At 40.9% G+C, this 21,392-nt stretch overlaps 1 protein-coding gene across 2 annotated transcripts in view; it reads right to left on the bottom strand.

Moving 5' to 3' along the window:
- cacnb2a (calcium channel, voltage-dependent, beta 2a) overlaps positions 1-21,392 on the bottom strand; it is a 60,687-nt gene that overhangs the window by 19,609 nt on the left and 19,686 nt on the right. Inside the window, exon 1 of one of the 2 annotated variants that reach the window (XM_054623096.1) lies at positions 11,631-11,713. The exons of the other annotated variant lie outside the window; for it this stretch is intronic. Within the exon in view, the coding sequence (XP_054479071.1) occupies positions 11,631-11,663 (33 nt within the window). The 5' untranslated portion in view covers positions 11,664-11,713. Of the gene's footprint in view, positions 1-11,630; positions 11,714-21,392 lie in introns of those variants that run through there. 2 annotated transcript variants of the gene reach the window in all.

The raw sequence follows: 21,392 nt of genomic DNA, 5'->3' as shown, positions 1-21,392 counted from the left end.
GTGTGTACAGTTTAGTCCTACAGAACAGTTCCAAGTTTAAAAGAAAGAGAAAAAAGAAGAAAAAGGTTTTAAGTTTTCTGGGTGACTGGTCTTTAATAAGACATTTTACTGGATGTATAATGTCTTATTAAACAACAAGAAGGACATAGATAATAGATACAACCTAAAAACTGAACTCTGCCTTTTGGGAAAGTTAAGGAGGGAAATACACAGAACTAACAAACAAAAGCTGTTCTTAAGGCTTACATCTATATCATGTATTCATTTACAATTTTAATACTTTTCAATTGTGATTTTTTTATAGATAGCTTAAGCTTAAAATATTATGATTCTGTTAGCTAACCTATAACATGACTAGTTGTTGCTATTTTTATCCTCTATGACTAGATTTAGCTACCACTTCATTTATGTGGGAAAAACATAAGCAAATTACCAAGATGTTAGTTCACCAAAGTTGATCCATCATATTTATGGCCTTAACGTATATACATATAAAAATAAATACCAACAAGTGAGATTCTGGGTTTAACAACATTTTGATTAGCATAAACAAAACATAGGACAGCGCTGATTCTTACAGCTAACTGAAATGAAATACTGATGAAAAACTAAAGAAAAGTTTTATGATTTCATTTGTGGATGTTGGAATGAATACAACAGATTTGCACAAAGACTGCAGAATAATTTCACAGCACAGTTTATCAGTTTCAGTTAAACACAAATCAGATTAAAAGAGGGGATTTTTTTTTTAACTAAGTGAAGGCAGTGCGAACCTTATCCTTACCTGCTCGCACGCTACTATGCCACCCACACAAGGTCTTTCATTCATCTCACTGCACCATTACACTCTGCTGTCTGAGTTAAAAATAGCCTCCCTCACTCTGTGCCTGATGAGAATTACCCAGCCATCACATACATACAAAGGAGGATGTCGTCTCCACTTACATTACCTGACTGGTGTAAAGGGACTATACGAGCGTTGTTAGCGTACATAATACAAGGTTATTCATATTCATGTCCTCCAGCTCACAATGAGACCCTGCTGCTTGTCAATTTCCTCTGTGTCTCTCATCCTCCCGACTTTGTACCTGATATAAATAACTCATTTGAAAGCAGGCTCATTAAAAACCCATGTGCCGCTTTTGCTGTAATCACACCCGTGACCATATTAATCTCCCAGCAGCTTTCAAAACATCAACAAGCATCTGAACTATGTGTCAAACGCTGCTCAAGCTTGAGTGTGACTATGCAGCACTTCAACCTTCTGGTTAGATATAATTGACCTTAATTGGCATGTTATTGCACGTTCTCATAGCTTATAGCCTCTCTTTTACGAGCTACATTTGGCTTTGAGAAAGTGCGGGAGAAAAATACCTGTTATGATTATTCCATCAGGTCACGGCTAACGACGGGGCGTGATCGAGAACGTCGTCCCAGTGGGTCAGACGGAGGTGATATGGAGCTCTGCCCAGAAACTGACAGCCATAATTGATGACAACATCCAGCTTCTCATCATCAACAGGCAGTACATAACCGAGCCACACTGACCCCCAACACTGCGGACTGATGGATGAACTAAAAGACGCACAGACTTGCGCATGCACATAAACACAGACGACGTAAACACACTCATTATCTGCTTACACAGTCATCGGAGCTCTTGACGCGACCTCCCTTGGCTCGTTTCAGCAGGCGGATCCAGGTGGCCTTCATCAGCCACACTGGTCATTCAGTGTCCTGAGCCACTGCCCCCCCCTGCTGCTGCTACAACTACACCTGACTGCACCGCTGTGGTCACTTTTGCACCAGCGCTGCAGCGGCCGTCGCTGCTCTGGCTACAGGTAGATTCAACACCGTGGCAACATGGACAGCTGGTTCCCGTTACACCTTGGCTGTAAATGCTACCATCCTCTCTGGGTAAATAAACAGCTGTGGAGTTGGGGCTCCTTGTTTTGCTGCAGCTCCAGTTAGCTCTGCTGCTGTCTGTAGAGCCACAGATCCTCCTGCTCCTCCTCTTGCTGCTGTTGCTGCTGCTGCCAAAGATGGGGAATCCACAGGAGCTCTCTGCCCCGCGCATAATCTCAGCAGCTCTCTCCCTCCTTCTGCTCCAGTCTCCTTGAGTGCTCGGACTGCCGCTGCAGGTGCTGATGCTGGCTCCCAGTATGAGTCAGGTGGCAGCTACGCTTCTCAGCCCTCTCGCTCAAGCTTTGGGCTCCATCCTCGATCTCCTCCTCCTCCTCCTTCTCCTCCTCCTTCTCCGAGGTAGCCTCCCCGCGTGCTGCTCCACAAGCGATGGATAACAGCAGTTTATCCACACGAGTCCTGGCGTGGCTGACTGTGACCGACTCTCCTCCTGATGCTAATGAAGCCGCTGCCTCTCAGGTGCTGGAGGCTCCATCTATCTCGCTCTCTGTGTCTCAGGCTGTCTGTGCACGTCATGCACACTCCTTCAGGGATTCTGCCTCTCTACCTCCGTCTTTACCAACCCCTCCTTCTCCTCTGTCTCTGTCACTCCCCCTCATGTGTTTTTTTTATTTTTTTTTAGCCCTCACAGTCGGTCCATCTGCTCGTTGCGTCTCTGCAGAGATGGGTTGTGCATGTGCTGTATGGTTAATGTTTATGTGTCGACTGTGCATGCTGTTTTGCTCTTTTTAGTTGCGCACTACATTCCCCCCCGTTATGAGCCGTTTATAGGAACAAATAAGTGTCACATCGAAAATGCTCTCAGAGATGAGAGGCTTCTTTTCCTGCAGAAAAATCTGCTCACTTCCATCGTGGATCATTTTTGAGCTGATAATCATTCCCATTATTGATTCATGCACCGGTTCTCAGACATTTCCTTTCATGTCCTCATTTGGAAGTTAAAAATAATTTACGCACACCCCCTACCACTGCGTTCAAAAATTGTATCTGCCTGTAATAACATTGGGGAGAGTAAAGCAACAAGAAAGATTTATTCAACAACATTCTCTAGAACACGGACTGGATGTTTCCTTTCATATTTCTGAATGGTTACTGGTGTGCAATAGCTTACATACATGCATTACATACAGCGCTGCTCAAATAGACACAAAACACACAAGGCTCTCAAGTTAAATTGACAATGAGCTTTAGAGCACAATATGCTTTCTCATATTTTGGATTTGACTGCAGTGTTTGCACCTGAATAAATTCGTATCTGTATTTTTCAGATTAAATGGTTGTCTAGAGCTGAATAGTCTGAGTAAGTTTTAAGCAAAGATTCAACAAATTAGCTGCAACCAGCTTCTTAATTTGTGTTTCTTTTAAGATTTCTGTATCTTTTATATCTCTGTAAAAACATATTTGAGTTTTGAACTGTTGGTTGGACAAAATGAGTGATTTGAATATGCATTTTTTCAAAATGAGAAATTTATCCGCAGCAAATATGAAAATATGAAAATGAGAGCTGCATCGATTACATCCATCAATCACTACCTGATTGAGTTAATTGAAATGAACTACCATTGCAAGCAAAATTGCTTTAAACCTGCGTTTTTCTGTCATACATGATAGTAAACAGAATATTTGGGGGTTTGGACTGTTGGTCACACTCAAATTATATCTTGCATTTTTCACTATTTTCTGACATATTTTAGAAAATCAGTCAAGAAAACAATTAGCTTATTCGATTATTTACATAATTGTTTGTTGTAGCCCTAATAGTGAGTATTGTAGGTGTGCTGTATCCTTGTGTCTGAGACAAAGACAGAGATTTACTATATACTATCTTTTTTCAAATCATCCCTTGTTCCCTCTCAGCATTAGGTTTTCTGGGGTGAAAGCTGCTCTAAATCCTCTCCTGTCAGAACAGCAGTGATTCATTACATATGAGCGGAGCATAACGAAGCCACACAGGAAAAATGAGAATAATTACGGCGTTAATTAAAAACTTCCCATCCTCACAAAAGGAACAGCCAAAGTTAAACACTGCGGGAGGATTATTCAAAATGTCCCTTTTATTTGCACTGCTGCACTACTGACGCACGATGCTTCTCGGTCTGACCCGTCACGAGGTTGTGTGAGGTCAGAGGAGTCAGGGATCGGCCCGTGGGACTGGCGGTTGAAATGGGCTCGCTGGTTTATGGCAAGAAGTCGCTCCCCGAGGAGCACTAAATGTAGATCAAAGGATGACATACTAATCAGTGGTGCCTATCATAACCAATCAATGACACGCCTCCATCTGCTCAGGGTCTTCTCAACTAGACATGTGCACTTAAAAATGACACGTCTTACATGAAAGGAAAGGCTGAAGGAGGGTAATGTGATTTTGGCTCATTAAGACCAATTAGCCTAACAGGTAGGGCAATTACCTTAGGTAGATTATGTTTTTGATAGAAATGATGGGAATAGTGCACAAGGGAAAAAAAGCTCTCTAATCACCTCAAGAGAAGTTTACGACAGAAAAAAAGTACACCAATCCATAGCTTTGCCAAGAAATCGTGCGATGGTCACATATGTTTCAATAAGCTGGGTCGACACTAGCCTCCAGAGGTCTTGGGGCGGAGCACAGATGCTCTGAACGTGAAGCTGTGGAGCCCGAAGATGAGAGTGGTGGAGCTGTGAAGGCTGCCCTCCGATAGCAACACTGACACAGAATCAGAGCGACAGACTGAGCCTCCGGCTGCCTGACAGGGACTGACCTCTGGACCCGATGCCACACTGATACTGACAGCACTGTGTCACCCACACACAGGCCACTAATAATAATAATCTCACAGCAGTATGATACGCTTACACCCGTGAGGAGAGGCGCTATAAATTTGGGATCACCCAGCAGACTAAGAATCACAGCTCCATTCAAAGTAGCAGCGTTTAGGTGTCTTTTTTTAAAAACAACTCTGCACGATGGATTCCTTTAAAAAATAAACTTTAAAATCTTCCGGGTACAGGACGCTCCTCCTGTCAGGAAAAAAGTTGCAAATGCCACCACTTTTGTCCAAACTGAAAGATGTCAACAATTATCTGAAGCATTAAGATAAAACTTTGTACCGATGACTCCCACTGACTTGAAGATATTTTAGTTTTTTAATTACATGTCTCAACAATTATCAAATGGATTGCCATGAAAATTCCACGTTTCCCAGTGGATGAATCCTAATGACTTTGGTGGTTCCTTAACTTTTTCTATGGTCAACAGCAGATTTAAGTGTTCACTTATTCTGGGAAATATCTAATTAATGGATTGGCACGAAATTTGGACATTCATTCTTCCCAGATGATATATATCCTATGACTTTTCCTCTAGCGCCCCTATGAACATCGGCATTTGTGATTTTGAGCGAACTATCACACCTATTGGATGGATTACCATGACATTTGATACTGATATTGATATTGTTGTTCTCCACAGGGTGAATTCTACTGACTGATTGTTGACATATCATCAAGCGCCATCATCCGGTCAAAATTAGTATTTGTCCACCTTTGTTTGTGGCCAGTAAAACTCTTTGGATATGTGCTAATTTTCTAATTTCCTGCTTAAACACGCCTTCCCTTAATGGTGAACTTAATATGTTAAATGTTGCAGTGTTGAAGTCCGATCCACTCCTGAGCAGCACACTTCCTCATGCATTGGTGCTAAAAGTTGGCACTGAACTTAAGTTGTGTCATGCAGAATCCATGTCCGTTATTAATCTTACTTCCTAAAGCAAATATGCACTGGCAACATTGGCAGAAGAGACAAACAGAAGAGTTGGCCGTCTTCATGCTTTGGTCAGAGGAAGAGAGATGAGGCTGGCGAATTTAAAGGGCAATGGTCCTGTGATAACTCTACCGCTCAAATTGATTATTTCGGACAGAGGTCCTTGCTGTAAGACCACCAATGACCTCTACATGCAGCAGTGGTAAGGCGATCATTACATCAGACCATTACAAATCACTGTGGCTGTTACCACAAACAGGAGGCTGTGATTCAGTCCCTGCTGCCTCCTGCATCTGACAAAATCACTTATAGTGGATGAAGCCGTTACACTGAGGAATGTCTACCTAATGTGAAAGCTTCCAGTTTCATTTTTAGCCGCTATAGGAGCTACTCTCTATAAATATACACTATAAAAATGGAGAGCTGTAGTCATGCAGAAAACAACGGCTGTGCAAGTTATAAAGTGCTCTCATGGTCAAGAAGTCCTTGTCAGGACTTCGTTTTTTCATACAGTAAAGACTGCTGCTTTTTTCCTTCCACACAGGACACACTGCACTCCCACTTTCGGCATGAAGTTTTTTCTCCCATTCGCAGTACTTTTCACCTTTTTCCTCATTTCTTCCCATCCCAGTCTGACCCCTTATTATGCTACTCTCTCTCAAGATTACAAATGGCCTTATTGCCTCTCTAGTTTTCATTTCCTACACAATAATCTTGAGCATTTGTGACTATAAAGTGACTGACGCATTTTAACGGCGAAAGTCACTTCTGTTCTTGTGACTATCTTCATGACTATGTTATACTTCATGTTTTTTTCCACAATCCAGATTTAATATTAAATATCTGATGATACAGAGTCCCCAGATGATACTTCTATTTTCCTAAATAATAAAGCTGCACTGTGCACACTATATTAAAGTTGGAAACAATCCACTGCATATGCTTGACAACTGAACAGCTCTGCATTGCACTAAGAAAATAATGTCGGCTTTCAAGCTGTTCCTTGATGTGTTTGTTGCAGTTTTTGCCTGAGGTATCTAAATTACCTGAATGAACTGTATTCTGTTGTTTATTTTAGTTGTCTGTGCATCTTTTGCACCGATTACACTAATAAACTACTCTTTTTGGCTTTTTGCTGTTGGTGCTTCTATTGCACTTGCAGTTTGTTTTTCGTCGGATCTCCACCGCTGTGGAACAACACGCACCATAGATGACACTAAAACGCAAGAGACTCTCCTACTGTATTGAAAGTGCACATAAATATGGTAAATTACATAATTGAACAGACTCTCATACTGCGTTTTATCGTCGCTTATGGTTGCATGGTGCTTTGCCTCATGCGGCGCTCAGCCCCTATTTTTACACACACAGCAGTTCAGTGGAGTGGAGGAGAGACCGGCAGCGACGAATTGATGGCGACTGAGCTCTTTGATTTGCTGTGCATTTAAGCTCTGCGAGTAAAAACACCTGTGTGACAGCTGACGTAAAACGAAGGATTAGATCAGCCTCCACAGGTCAATAAAGCCGATAGTAATCAGTAAAAAAAAGCCTTGATTGGCACCAATCTTTGAGATCGGATCAGGTTAGACTTCTCCATCCAATCACCTTTATCCAGTGATGGAAGTATTACCATATGTTGATAAGGACTCAAACTCAAGAGAGCAAATATCAACATGCTAACCCGCAAAACTATGACGGTGCTTATAGTAAACATTATCACTAATCATGCCTTTGTCATTGTGAGCATGTTAGCATTAAACTTAAAGCAATGCCATCATCCTGTAATATAAAAGGAATTAAAAACCAAGTCAAAATGTACTAGGGTTTGAAATGATCAAAGCAGCCAAAATTCAGACGGGCGTCAGCAGTGTAACGAATGGGGCAGCGTGGTCAGACGGCACAGTATACCTCACATTATGCATCATGATTGAAGAATGAAGATTGCTGCTTGTGCCAAGTCATGTTCAGTTCTGGCTGACGGACTGTAGCCTGACTGCAGAGGGCTGACAATGGGCTGAGCGAGTGTGCTCGCAGTTTGTGGCTTGGCATGAATCATTCTTGGCAGCAAACAAAGCCTCTTTTTTTCCCCAGCCATCTGTCCATCACTGCCACTTCCCTCAGTGCAACATAAAGTCAATTAAATCATCGGTCCACAAATGGCGTCACACGGAGACAATGAGAGCAGACTTGACAGCCAAGAGTGAGAGACGTGTGACTGCTACAAGGAATGGTTACGAATATTTAACACAGAGGAATTAAAACCAAGTGAGCAAGATAGTGAAAAGGGAAACAGATTGTCGGTACATGTGTGAAAGAAAAACCTGAATGCGAGAGAGAAATGAGGAGTGAGATAGAAGAGGGGGGAGGAGTAATGATCCCTTGGCGTGGCAAAGGAAGGATTGTCCGCATGGACGTCAAGGTGACACTGACAGGCCTATGAAAAAAGTGTTTACCCAGCATCCCACATGCCAGTGCATTAGATAAGTGCATCATCCCATCGAAGTGATGGACTCACTGGCTGTCAATCACATGATCTAAGAGCGCACCGTTGCTAGCTGGAAACTCAGAAACCGATCACATGGTAAGCTTTTTTGTGCAGACACCCCTATTATTATTAATACTAAAAAGAATCATAAAAAGGGGGTAAAAATAGTTCAATGTTTATTACAATTACAGTCATTCTTAAATACTTATTATCAAAAATGAGGAATACAATTTACGTGTATTTTCAATATTTCAGTATTAGTATTATGCCAACATGCTTACAATGACCATGCTGACATGCTCATGTTCAGCAGGTATAATATTTACCAAGTTCACCATCTTAATTCATGGGGCTAGCATGCTAACATTTGCACTAAACAAACTATAAAAAAGTCAGCTGAAGATGATGACCATGAATATCTACCAAAATAATGGTATTCCATTTGACAGCCGTGGCATCATGTCACTAACAACCAAATAATATCGACCTGCTGGTGGCACTACAGGAAAAGTCAGGGGATCACCAGAGTCAACAGGATTCATCCTCTGACAATCATTAGTGTTTGTACCAAACTTCATCTGAATCCATCTATTTGTTGACATATTTCAGTCTGGACCGAAGTACTGCCATCACTAGCCTAAACAGTGATCAGCTTCACAGATTTCAGATTCTGGCATGAAATATTAATGATTTAATACTGGTAAACCCGCCCTAAAAACCTGTCCAGATTAAACCTTTTTCTAGGCTCTTCTGACTAAAATGTGCAGTTTGGTGTTGCACCTCACAGAGAGCCGTTCAAATCTAACGTTATAACAAGACAAATGGAGTGTGACAAGATCCCTACAACCGCAGAATATGTGCTAATCCTTTCCCACCTGCGGTCTCTAGAGGGGCATTGCTCTCATTTACAGTGAATCCCCTCACAGTGACATCCAGTTTATCTCGTGGTTCCTTCCCTTCCGTGGAAACACAGCACCATAATAGGATGATGGCTGATCAAGGGGAATAGAGCAGGAGAGGCCCAGGGGCTGCGCTGCTATTTTGTGCTTGCGTCATCAATATCCCGGCGGTTTCCTGGTCCACGGAACAGGCTGTGGATGATTGATGAGAACTGGCTAAGAGAGCAGAACGAGCTGCTAACCATCTTCAGTGGAGCAAAACAGACCGTCCAACAAATGGGACTGTGCACGAGTTAAATTATTTGAGCTTCATTTATTTTATTTCATATAGAGATAAATTATCCTCTGGACCGAATTCTGGCAAAAGTTGTGATTTAAATGCAAAATTGGTCTTGTTGGCACAGAGGCATGGGGATTTCCCAGATTTCAGTGATAAATAAAATGAAAGCCTCTCTCTAAATAAAGACAACAAAAGGTCATTTTTAACTTTTTAAACGTAATAATAGAGATTCCTTCCTCCATAAAACCTCAAAATCTTTCTTCACAATATCCAAAAGGCCCCAAACCCAAAATAATTAAAATGTTTATTATCATATATGACAAATAAAAGCATCAAATAGTCACAGATGAGAAATGAGCAATCAGTGACATTTTTAAAATGGTGCTTAAAAATCGATTATCAAAACTGCTCATTCATTTTCCGCTGATCAACTAATTGATTCATTGTTTCAGCAATATGAATACATGGATTGATTGTTGCAGCCATTGCCGGAGTTATCTGAATAAACTGTATTACATTGAGTGTTTATTTGATCGTCTGTATATATTCTGCCACAATGAGATTAATAAATTACTCATAATTACTTTTTGCTCATTCTGTGCAAGTGGCGTTGTATGCTCTACGCTGCTGTCTGCGATTAAACATCATGCACCATAGATGACAGCAAAAATGCAACTCTTACAGTGAGCTGAAATGGAAGTGCACATATATAAGTTAAATAACTTTATGCTGCGGGTCGCTGCCAAGCCTCAGCATGAAAGCTTGTGTGACAACTAACATAAAATGAAGGACCAAATCAAGCTAAATATCGAGCTCAATACTGCAGACAGCGATCAGTTAAACAATGCCCCCAAAATGAAAACAAAGGTCTCGTCTATCCTACCTTAACCTTGAATCAATGTTATGTCATTTTTTATAAATGTTAAATACTCTCGCCAAATGTATTATCCAAATAAACATAGTGTTGTACTTCTCTCCCACCTTACATGTCACATGGAAACTGTGAACAGTCTCCATGTGTCCTTGTGAGTAATTGGTTTTCCAGAACTAAATGAACAACAACCAGCGATAGATTGAGAAGAGGAGAGCAGCAGGTAGTTCCTCATTTAATAGAAATAAACTAGACAGATACACAACAGTAGCTGCTGCATACAAACTCTCGAAACACGGACGCACAACAGACACAAGTGCATACTGTGGCACTAAATAACATGATTTAATGGCATTAATTGATCTGGTTCCAGGAAGCATGAAGCTCTTCTTAGATTGAGTCTCTTAATTTTGCTCTCAAAATGCACCAGATGAATGCATTTAACTTTAAAATGTAGACAAAATATTCTTTCTAAATGCATGATGTATACAAAGTCAATGAGTAATTGTGTTCAATAATCTTGATTATGATTTATGCCATAATCGAGCAGCCCTAAGTAGATTTTATTGCAGACGGGTTTCAGGTTAACCCGTTTTGTTCCCCTTTTCGTATTCCACACAGTCGGACAGTCTCACACAAAATATACTCTGTATATCTTTTCAACTCTTCATTTAAGCCTAACTTAAATATTTAAAACCAGGACCCAGTTTCCTTGAAATCGGCCTGACATATCTGGTGTCTGGACTAAAAATGATAACTGCATATTTAAACATTTCTTTCTTTTACTTGCTTTTAGAAGCTGATTAGACAATAATACAAGGGTGTGGCTGATGACATTTACATTAATTATTATCACAGGAAAATATTTCATCACCATATCATTCCTCACACACACACAGATATAAAAACAAAAAAACTACAGAGAATCTTTGTTTGGCTCATGTGGTTAAGACAAAACTTTTTCTGTAGGTCAAAGCCAAGTTTTGAGCCCTTTGCTGTTGTCTGTACATAAAGAACCAAGCTTACCCCTGCTGTTTACTTTCTTTCCCTCGCTCTGCTTGTTAACCAATGTCTCAGCTTCCCATCTAAGCTAGCAATGGTCATACAGCGGTGCTCCCAAATTCAGACAAGATGTTTTAAATGAGCGTCTTCGCCTCTAAACGGCACACGGTGAGAGAGTCACAGTTGTACATTGTGAGCATGACTCTTACAAACTTTCAGGGCAAAGCAGCGACGAGGTAGAAAAATAGGAAGTGTGTGATTACGCCCCTTTAAATCCGGCACTAATAACCTCCATTCTCCTGTAGTGCGAGCCCGTCCTCTTTGTTCAGAGTGTAGAGAGAAAGAAGAGTGAGAGGTACAGCCAAGTTAGGCTCAGAAACGTGTAAAAGGACACTGTTTGAGCAGGAGAAAGCATGTTTACTCAAACTTACCAGATCTGACTCCTCACTGCCGGAGTGATACATTTCTGTCCTACCCGACTCTCTGTGGTTCAGCCCCGGCTGGGAGAAAATCTCAGCCGCTGCCCATCTCCTCTCGGAGCACAGGAACTCCTACCAGCCCGACTCCCTCGCTCCTACAAATCCCCCCCCTTGTCCCCGGCTCCAGAGGGGTACGGGTTTGCCTCTGTAGTCCGAGCAGTGAAAGTTGGAGCCGGTGGAAAGAAAGTTAGAGCTCCTCTCAGACCTTCTTCGGCCTACTTTGGTCCCTGAGAGGCAGAGAAAAGATCAGCGTCTTTCCCACGCTGGGAGAACACTCCTTCAGAGCGCCGCAACCGTCCTCCAGCCCCCAAAAACAAGCCCCCCTGCCCCTCTCCCCTCCCACACACACACACACATATACACTGTCTGTTTCACACACACACAGCCAGTTAGGAAGTAAGATCTCTGGCCAACAGGGCCGGCCTGAAAAATTCCAGAAAGCACCAAAAGCAGCTGCAAAAGCTTTTTGTCTGTGTGTGAGTGTGTGTGATCTTGGGAGTTTACATGTGTTCCCTTAAAGAGGTTACACTCTGAGGAGAGGGGGTGGGGGGGGGGGGGGACGCTGAAGGATTTGAACTCACTGTATAGTCTCGGCACATGTTGTTGAGACCAAAAACGTCAGGAAGTAATTATCTTCACTACATCGACGAAATGCCATATTTGCTTTCATCATCAAGGGGACCAAAGTCATTCAAACTTTCCGTTTGTTCATTGGATGCTACACCGTTAACCTTACATTAAACAAAAGGAAGCACTCACCACTAACTCTTACATCTATAAAATTAAAGCCATATAAAAGTTGGTTTAGTAATGAAGTGACGGATTTCTATTACCAGTCAGAGCTCCAGCTGTAAGGCATCTAAGAAACTGTAGTGGTTACTGTAAAAAAAAACAAAAAACACATTCACTTAAAATAATCTTTTTGTGATCTGACATCGGACAATCTGAAGCTGTGATGTTTGTTTTGTAACCACGCTGCTGTAATGTCACAGCTGTAAAACATGACTTAAAACACGAGTTGGAAACTGTTACATCTGAGTCATGAGTTTACAAAAATGACTATTTCATATTTTCCTGTTAACAGGAGTAATAACAGAGGAATGCGGCTGTCAGAGGTCACTGTGGAGCGACTGAACAGCACTGACGAGAACCAAACAGTTACATTTTATGCCCAACTTGTAAGACCATACAACTATAAAACTACAAGCTCTGAGCTTTATTTGACATCCCCGTAAAGCCCAGATTTGTATTTTTCAGTGGGGAGAAAATGTTTTTCTGGGCGGCCCATCCTAAATCCTGGATTATATTGTGCTTGATCAGGGTTAACCCCTTTCTGAGGATTATCATCCTGTGTGTGTGTGTGTGTGTGTGTGTGTGTGCGCGCGGCACGTGACAAACTGTGCGATAGTTATCCTCATTTCACCAGAACAATGATGTCAAGTCCTGATGCAGAAGTTTGGGAAAAAAACTCTTCTGTACTATTTAAAAACTCTTCTTCTGAAAATCTCACATAATCATCTATATCTACGTCTTTTTGTAAGAAATTGAAATTTACATTATGATATTGGGGGTTGGAATCACCAGAAGCCAGAATACAATATCTTGATACGAACTTTTCGAATGTTGCGATGACATATATTTTAATTTATTACCTTAAATAATACTTTTTTTATACCTTTTTTTAACTACAATTTATGCAGTTTGTCAACATCTGCTTTATGAAATAAGAAAGGGTTTTAACTTCTTTTTTTTGCAGGAAAATGGGTTCATCAGTCAAGCAGACATACTGAAGTGAACTGAAAAAGCTATTGTTATCAAAAGGTTTAATTTGTATTTGCAATATTAATAGTTTATAATAAAAGATCGGTACTTGACGTCCGTGTATTAATACATTGGCACGCAAAATATTGCGATACTATGCCATACCATACAGATAAGGTCTTCTTATCCTGAGAGAGTGTCCCTTACATTTTGTCTACAGTTCTGATGAATATATTAGGACTGCACCTACAATAATTATTTTCATTAAAAATGTATCTCCAGATTATCTTCTCGATTGATGAGTTTTTCATTTGGTCTACAAAATGTCAAAAATTCACATTCAAGATCCTCAAAGCCCAAGTTGACGTAATAACAAGTCTTGTTTAGTCCAGTATTGGTTCAGACATCAAATGTATTCCAGTATGTAGTCCAACTCAAACCCTGCAGTGGCGACGCGAGGTCAAGGTAAATGAAGGGGAAAAGCAGACGATAATTAAGTCCAGCCCTGGAGGCAGAAACCTCTGCATGCTGAGCGTGATGACAGTTGATCAAGAAGTGTGATCTGGTGCTTCTGAATGTTCACTAAAAATGACTTTTGCATGTGAAGTCAGTAACACTCTGCAAGGCAACGAAATATATAAAAAATTTGTTCAAATGTGTAAAAAAACATGTTTGTTTATTGATAATTTGAGGCCACTCATACTAAATGTGTTCAAGGTATGTGATGGGTTTTAGCATCTCTATAAGCATACTGTGAATATGAAAGCAGATGAAGTTATGCTCCAGATTGGTTGCTACATTTTGTGTAATTACTATAATGTAATGATACAATAGCATTCCTCGCTACCAGCAGCAATTATCAGCTCTCTCATAATGGACTCTCTGAACGGGATTTGACAGATCAATGTCTTCCAGTTCTGCCAGCGCAGGGAAATGAGTGCCGGCGTTGCCTTTGGCTTATCGATCAGTGCACATGCACACAGTGACGTCAGAAGGCATTCGCGCTGACAGGCACACAAAAGGCTAACCAGGATAGCTTTCAAGAACCAGCACTCAGTAATTGGACCACGAATTGGAGATCAATACAACGCCCCAATGTGTTTCACAAAACAGAATGACATTGCTGACAGTTCTTTCCTTTCATTATGTAGTAACTAAAAGAGTCACCTTGTGCAATATGAAGAGACTGATAGAGACAATTCTGATTCTGCCGCTCTCACATTTTGCCTAAGGCAACAGCCCTGCATTAAATCCTTGTATCGACACTTTTCTGAAACAGTTTCTATAAAAACTGAACATTATAACCTTCATGAAGGCAGGATTTACTGCAGGACTTCTTTAGGTGTATCTACTAAACATGCACATTAGTGTACATTGTGCAATAAACTGAGATACAATCTAAGAATACCTGAAAATTGCAAGCACGACAACATTATTATCATTTATGTATTTTGCAATTTTTTTTGACAACAATATGTTTACTTGTTTGCAGGATCATTTCAATATTGGTTGTGGTCTTTTCGTGGGTTTTGTTGACAATAAGAAAAATACAAAACAATACAACATATACATTGTGGTAGATAAGTCCTGAAGTTTAATCCTGATTAAATGATCTTTTTTTTTTCTATCTATTAATTAGGGCTGCAATTACTTTCACTATTGATAAATCTGCAGATTATTTCATTTATTTACAAATTTGCCTATAAAATGTAGAAGAAAGTAGTTCTCAGAGCCCATGCATGGTAAAGCCTTCAAACATACTTTGTCCAAGCAATAACCCAACATCTAAAAGATATTCATTTTTGTATCATAGACAACTAGGAAAACCTGCAAATATTTATATTCGCCAAACTGGAACCAGTATATTCTGGGCATTTTTGCTTTGAGAATGTTAAAATTGTTGCCGCCAAATGATGTGTTGATTGACTACCGTTCAATTGATTTATCTTTTTTTTCCAAGAGGGAGTGCAGAGTCAGTTAGAGGACACTCTCTCGTGCCACCAGGCCGTTCTACCTCCATATCAGGAAGTCCAACACTTTCGTGCTGGTGTGACTCCAAATTGGCCCCCACTATTAAAGTAAACAGTCCAAAACAAAACATCTCTACTCTGCCAAACACACTTGCCAGAGTAAAAGCACTCAGGATCATGACTTTATCTGTGTTACATCAATAAAAGATCATAACACTGAAGACATCATAACACAAGACGAAAAAATGCACCAGAGATAGTTGACTGATTCCCACCCGGAGCGTCTCGTCAGTGACAGGAACAATATCCAGCAACATCAACAGTGTTGTGTTTTCCATCAAATTTGATATTATATGATTCATACAAATGATGTTATGAATGTTTAGTAAACCTGGAAAGATCACTAATGGGCTATAACACACCACAATAAGATTATTGAAGATCGGTCAGAAAGGCCCCCCAAATTGTGTTTTGCGTTGCCAAGAAGCCTTTTAAACTAATGAACCTGGACTTTTCGACTTCATGTGATGGTGGATAAATAATTTCCCTGGAAATTAGGAAATGGTGCCATGGACATAATGCGCAAAAAGCAATGTGTTTGTTAAGAATGAATATTCAAAACGTCATTTTTTGTATTGATGGGTGAGAGCAAGCAGAGTATTTATTTGGGTCATTACAGCTGAAAGTGGCATAATACATATTCAAGGCTTAGTTTACTTTTTATTCTTCTCATTTATTTGGGATGGTGGTCCTCAGATTTTTTAAATAATAATAAGAGGGCTTAAACTAACAAAAGGTTGAGAAGCCCTGCTTTAAATTAAACTACAAGTCTGTTATATGCCTGAACTGACACCACTCTCTGCTGTATAGTCAATATGTAGCTAGAGCCAGCAGCCAGTTAGCGTAGCTTAGCATAAAGACTAGAAACATGGGGGAATAACTAGCCTTGCTCTTTCCAAAAGGGTAACAAAGTCCATCTTAAGAAGACTAATTTACACATTACATTAAGTTTGTTTAATCCATACCAAAACTAGAGTGTAAAAATTATAATTTGCAAAACTGCTTCTCAGCAGGGAGCAGTAACATCCTGTGCGGTCTTTGCTGGTTTCCTGGCAACTTGGGTTTTCATATGAATTGAACACACAATATGCAATGTTAAATTAGAGGTGCTGATTGGTGGATATTTTTATTTTAGGTCAGAGCTAGGCCACTCTGTTGCAAAGCTAAGCTAATGTGCTACTGACCAGAGCCACATATTTACCGATATGAGTGTGGTATTGATCTTCTAACTCTCGGCAAGAATGCAAATAAGCACATTTCCCAAAATGTAGGACTATTCCTTTAAAGACTAATGTATTTAAGAAGTTTAGCTTATTTTGTTACAAAAAGCAAGGCATTAAAAATAATAATAGTTTTGTTACCAGAACCAAAACATTAAAAAATTCCCAACTCTATCAAGCTTTGAATTCAGAGCAGGACTCTTCTGATGCTGATGCATTATATGCAGATCAGACTGGAGAACATGCTGCGCCCGCTGGGACCGAGATTCACATCTAATGAAACCTCCAGGGGCCGGCAGCCAGCCTCCGACTGAGGTAACCTAGCTACAACACATGCCAGGCCACTTGAGCCATGGGACCATCTCTAATTACAGACAATGAGAGAAAGGAAAGGAGGGAAAAAAGGGAGAGAGAGAGATGGAGGATGTAAAAAAGAGAGATAGAAGCCCCAGCTGTTCTGTTTCCTGCTGCCTCTTTGAGCAACTCTAGAGTTCGACTTCTGTTTTCTCCACTCCACCAAAAGGCATGTGTGCTTAAATGGAGAATAGCACCGAACCTTTGCACACATTGTACAACACCGCTGTACTTTTCTGTACAACTGCAGCATAGATATCTAAAACCACAGTCTAATTATGTGGTATTGGAACATTGCATTACAACAAAGATTGTAGTTGAAAATTGAGTAAAGCTTACCCTTCCCAAGATGTGTTTTGTCAGTGGAGACAAAGACAACTTGTCAAGCATGCCCAAGGGAATGAAGATCATGAGCTCAGAGTTGGTGGACAGCGAACGGGAGGAAAAACTTGATGACTTCTGAAGCGCTGACTTACTACCAACAGTGTGCAGCGTTTGGCGGCTGCAGTGCGAGTGTGTGGCGCTGAGTCACTTTACGCTCGCTGAGCACATCAACACATCAGCTGGACCACATGGAGTCACAGGAAAAAAACTCTTCAGCCGGCAAATTGGGATCGTTGTGACCAATATAGCCGTGCACAGGTCAGGCAAAGGACTTGCACATTGTGGACAAACACACTTAGTTACACTGCCTGCCCTGTGGTGAAACACAACGAAACAGTAGAGACACCCGCATGATTGTACACACGAGTGGTTTTGACAAAGAGCTGGGGTCATTTTTAATTAGTTTAATGGACGGACACACATCTGATAAGTTAGTGGTAAGGGTACGGATGCACATGTACATGTCATGCACATACACTTGTGTTGACAAACAAACAAGAACTTATTTTTGTCATTTGATTGACTTCGCTTTTTGGTTGGAGTATAAAATATATATAAAAGAGATGAGAAGATCAATTCAACTCCCCTGTCTGTTAATTAAATATCTAGCTGTAGCCTGCAGCTGGTTAGCCTTGATTGGCATAACAATTGGAAACAGGGAGGAACAACAAGCCTGGCTCTGTCCAAAACTCAGGTCTATGGCACAGAGTGTTAACCTATATCAGGCTTTGGATACACAGATAACACTTGTTAGTAATATCGGTCCATCGTTGGTTTTGGTGTTTTTATGAGATATGTTGACATTAAGAGAAATAGAGTATCAAAACATCGTTTTGTTTCTTGCTTCTTTTGAGACGGAATATACCAGTTTACAGTAAAGAAAGTCCTCTGTCAATGTTGAAAGCCCAGAAAATGTTTTTAGTAATAGAAAATGAAGATAAATATTGGAAGGATGGAGCAGCTGATTATGCACCAGAGTCTCATTAAATATATAAAAACAATAAATAGTTAAAAGCATGAGTCAAACGCTGGACCCAAGCATTTAAACACATGATGCATTACATATTCTGTCCCATAACAGACAACATACAGTATACTCCCCTGCTTTTCTGTACGCTTTTGGACTAACAAAGCCACTTTGGTGTGCTACTCTGACATCACTGATGGGCTCCTGTCTTGATCAGTCATACAGTTTGAGCAGTTCAGCGAGAGACGATCATCTTCTGTGTCGTCACATGATCCTCTGTGTACTGTACATCGCTACAGGAGGGAGGGAACGATCCACGCTGCACACAATAACACACACATGGGTGATTGCTTGTGTCCACTTGATCCCCTGACTCACTTTATGATGATTGCTTCTTTCAGTAAGGAGATTTAAATCTGCTTTCTGCCTTCCAACCAATCCAGGATTTAGAGTCGAAAGAATGACTGACATGAAACATGGTCAGAAAAACAGCTAAAATCTATTCTTTATACCTTAGAATATTTCCTATTACTTACTTATTAGTGGTTGCAAATCAGGGGGTTTCTTCTTTTCTCTCTGCCTTTTCTTTAGTGAATTAATGGATTATCAATAACCTCTTGAAAAGCTCCATTGTGGAGTTTTTGACCACTAAAAGCGATATGGAGCAATGTTTTACAAGTGGGTCCTTTATTTAGTCAATATCATGGACCCACGTGAGGACACACATGCACAAAATACATATTCTGGCTGCCAGTTCATCAACTTTTTTCAGTCAACAGTTGCTTGCGTTAATGCAAAAATAAATGTAGTAATGCACCAACAAACCCAGTAATGAAGAAGACGATGGATGTAAACAAGACACAACTTAAAATATAAAAAACCTGTATTTTATGATAAGGAAATGCACTCAACGCTTTTGTCAGGCATAAGATACACACATAATGCTTTTTTAGTGACACTGAATGTTAACACTACTTAGCAGATAACAAAAACTTCAGACGGCATTTTCAAAACTTCTAATACTTGAAATAGAACTAGTCAAAACCAAAAATTTCCCAAATGCCAAGGGATCACAAGTTCAAAAGGTTGGTAAATACTGCCCTACATTGTGCAAAATGACAAAGATTAAATCATGCTGCTCCAAACCATCTAAATCAAATTTCAGAGATAGGATTTAGCTTCATGAACAGACTCTTTCAGCAGACCTGTTCCAGGTTTCTACACACAGAGGGAGAAAGATGACCCAGCAGATTGTCTTTCACCTACAAGCATCAATGCCTGTCTACAGGACTAGAAGGCGGACACAGTCCCCCGTGAATCCATGATTAAAAACTAAGCTCTACTTATGCGAAGGTTTACTTCCTACAATACAGGCCGACGTAGACCGACCTCACAGACAGGATGCAGACTGTGACACTGGACGTCGTCACAAACAAAACCGCACACCGAAAAGAATTCGCCAACACAGAGAAAAATCACTCTTTAAGCTGTAAGAGCGATGCAAAAAGCTTTCTGAAAAACAAGCAAGCGCTACAACTAATAATACAAGCTCAGGATAGAGAAGTAATCTGCTGATTAAACACAGAAACAAGAACAGGTTGTGTGTTGTTTAGTTTTTTTACCTTTGGCTTCTTAGACATGCTCGTTCTCCCACAATGCCCGGGACACCTGTGTCGCCTCTCCGTTCCACAGCGACTGTAATGAATTATGCAAATCCCCTGTTTTTTGTTCAGAGTACCATGACCCAGGGGTGCAAGCAGCTGACGCCTGGCATAAAAAAAAACAAAAAAAAACCTCTCTGCCTCAGTCAAAAAGGGATCACACTGACTGCTTCGCTGCAGTTGCTCTTCAAAATATTACCGGTGTCACTTCCTGGGTGATTTTTAGAGGAGTAGAAATGAGACGTTATCATCCTCAAGAGCTCCTCGACCAGCTAGTGTCATGCCTCATGTGGAGTGAAGAGTCTCTCAGACGGATCACACACATGACATGGGCACAAGCAGAATAGCACAGGCGTGCACGAGCGAACACACACACACACAATCGGGTGTTTAAGCTCTGCGGTGTCATGGTCAGCTCTGAAGTGGTTTTCTTCAGCTGGCCGGGCATTAAGCTTTAATTTGATAGTGTGACATCTGTTGCATGTTCAACTCAGCTTCATGACGCTTTAAAAGCGGAAAGAAACACACACAGCATGCACAAAAATACTTAAAAACTCCAGAAACACTTTTGTGAGTGAACACTTGCGATATTCCGCTTTAGCGTTACTGAGGAGTCTGTGTGATGCCGAGCTGCTGGGCTGCAGTGGCAGCGCTGACCGCTGTAGTAAAACATGTGACCTCTTGCAGCTGTACATCTGCGGCCAGACAGTCAGGCAGTAACAGCACCATCTGGAGTCCTAATCCGCCTGGCAATGCCTACCAATGTCATTATGAATGTGGCCCTCAAAGTCATTAGGCTTATTGGATAGACAAGTAGATACCTGGGATCAGTGCTCTGCAGCGGCGCCACAGCAGCATCGCACGAATCTGCACTTTCTGCAAAGATATCAGTCGCACAATCAACTAATGTTTATAACTAGGTTTAATACGCAAGCCGAGACTTAGAAGAGAGGTAAGAGGTTAAATTACATACCGGGACATTTTTGCTCTACTAGCAGCAGTATGGCCTTTGTTTGGACAGTCTAAGTGTCTTAACAACGACTGTCTTTTCATGAAATTATTCACTGATATTTACTCTCCCAGGTATATGATTCCTTACGATTTTGTCAACCTGCCAAGGTGTTGTCTTAGAGGTCTCAGTATAGTCTCCTCTGCAGCAGCGTGCAGACTGTCTGCAACAACCAATGTGTACATACTTGCACAAGTTGCACAGCCCTCTTTGAGGGAGTTATCGCTGCTCTCCAAACAACACAGAAGGCCAATTTTGAAGTCCAAGAAAGCAGGAAAAGTTGACATTCCTCTGCTAAAAAGAAAAGGTAGTGAGGCTGCTTATATGC

This window comes from Anoplopoma fimbria, chromosome 21, assembly GCF_027596085.1.
Source record: "Anoplopoma fimbria isolate UVic2021 breed Golden Eagle Sablefish chromosome 21, Afim_UVic_2022, whole genome shotgun sequence".
Taxonomy (NCBI): Eukaryota; Metazoa; Chordata; class Actinopteri; order Perciformes; family Anoplopomatidae; genus Anoplopoma; species Anoplopoma fimbria.
Note: the sequence above shows the minus strand (reverse complement) of the source record. Positions and strands in the feature narration are given on the sequence as shown.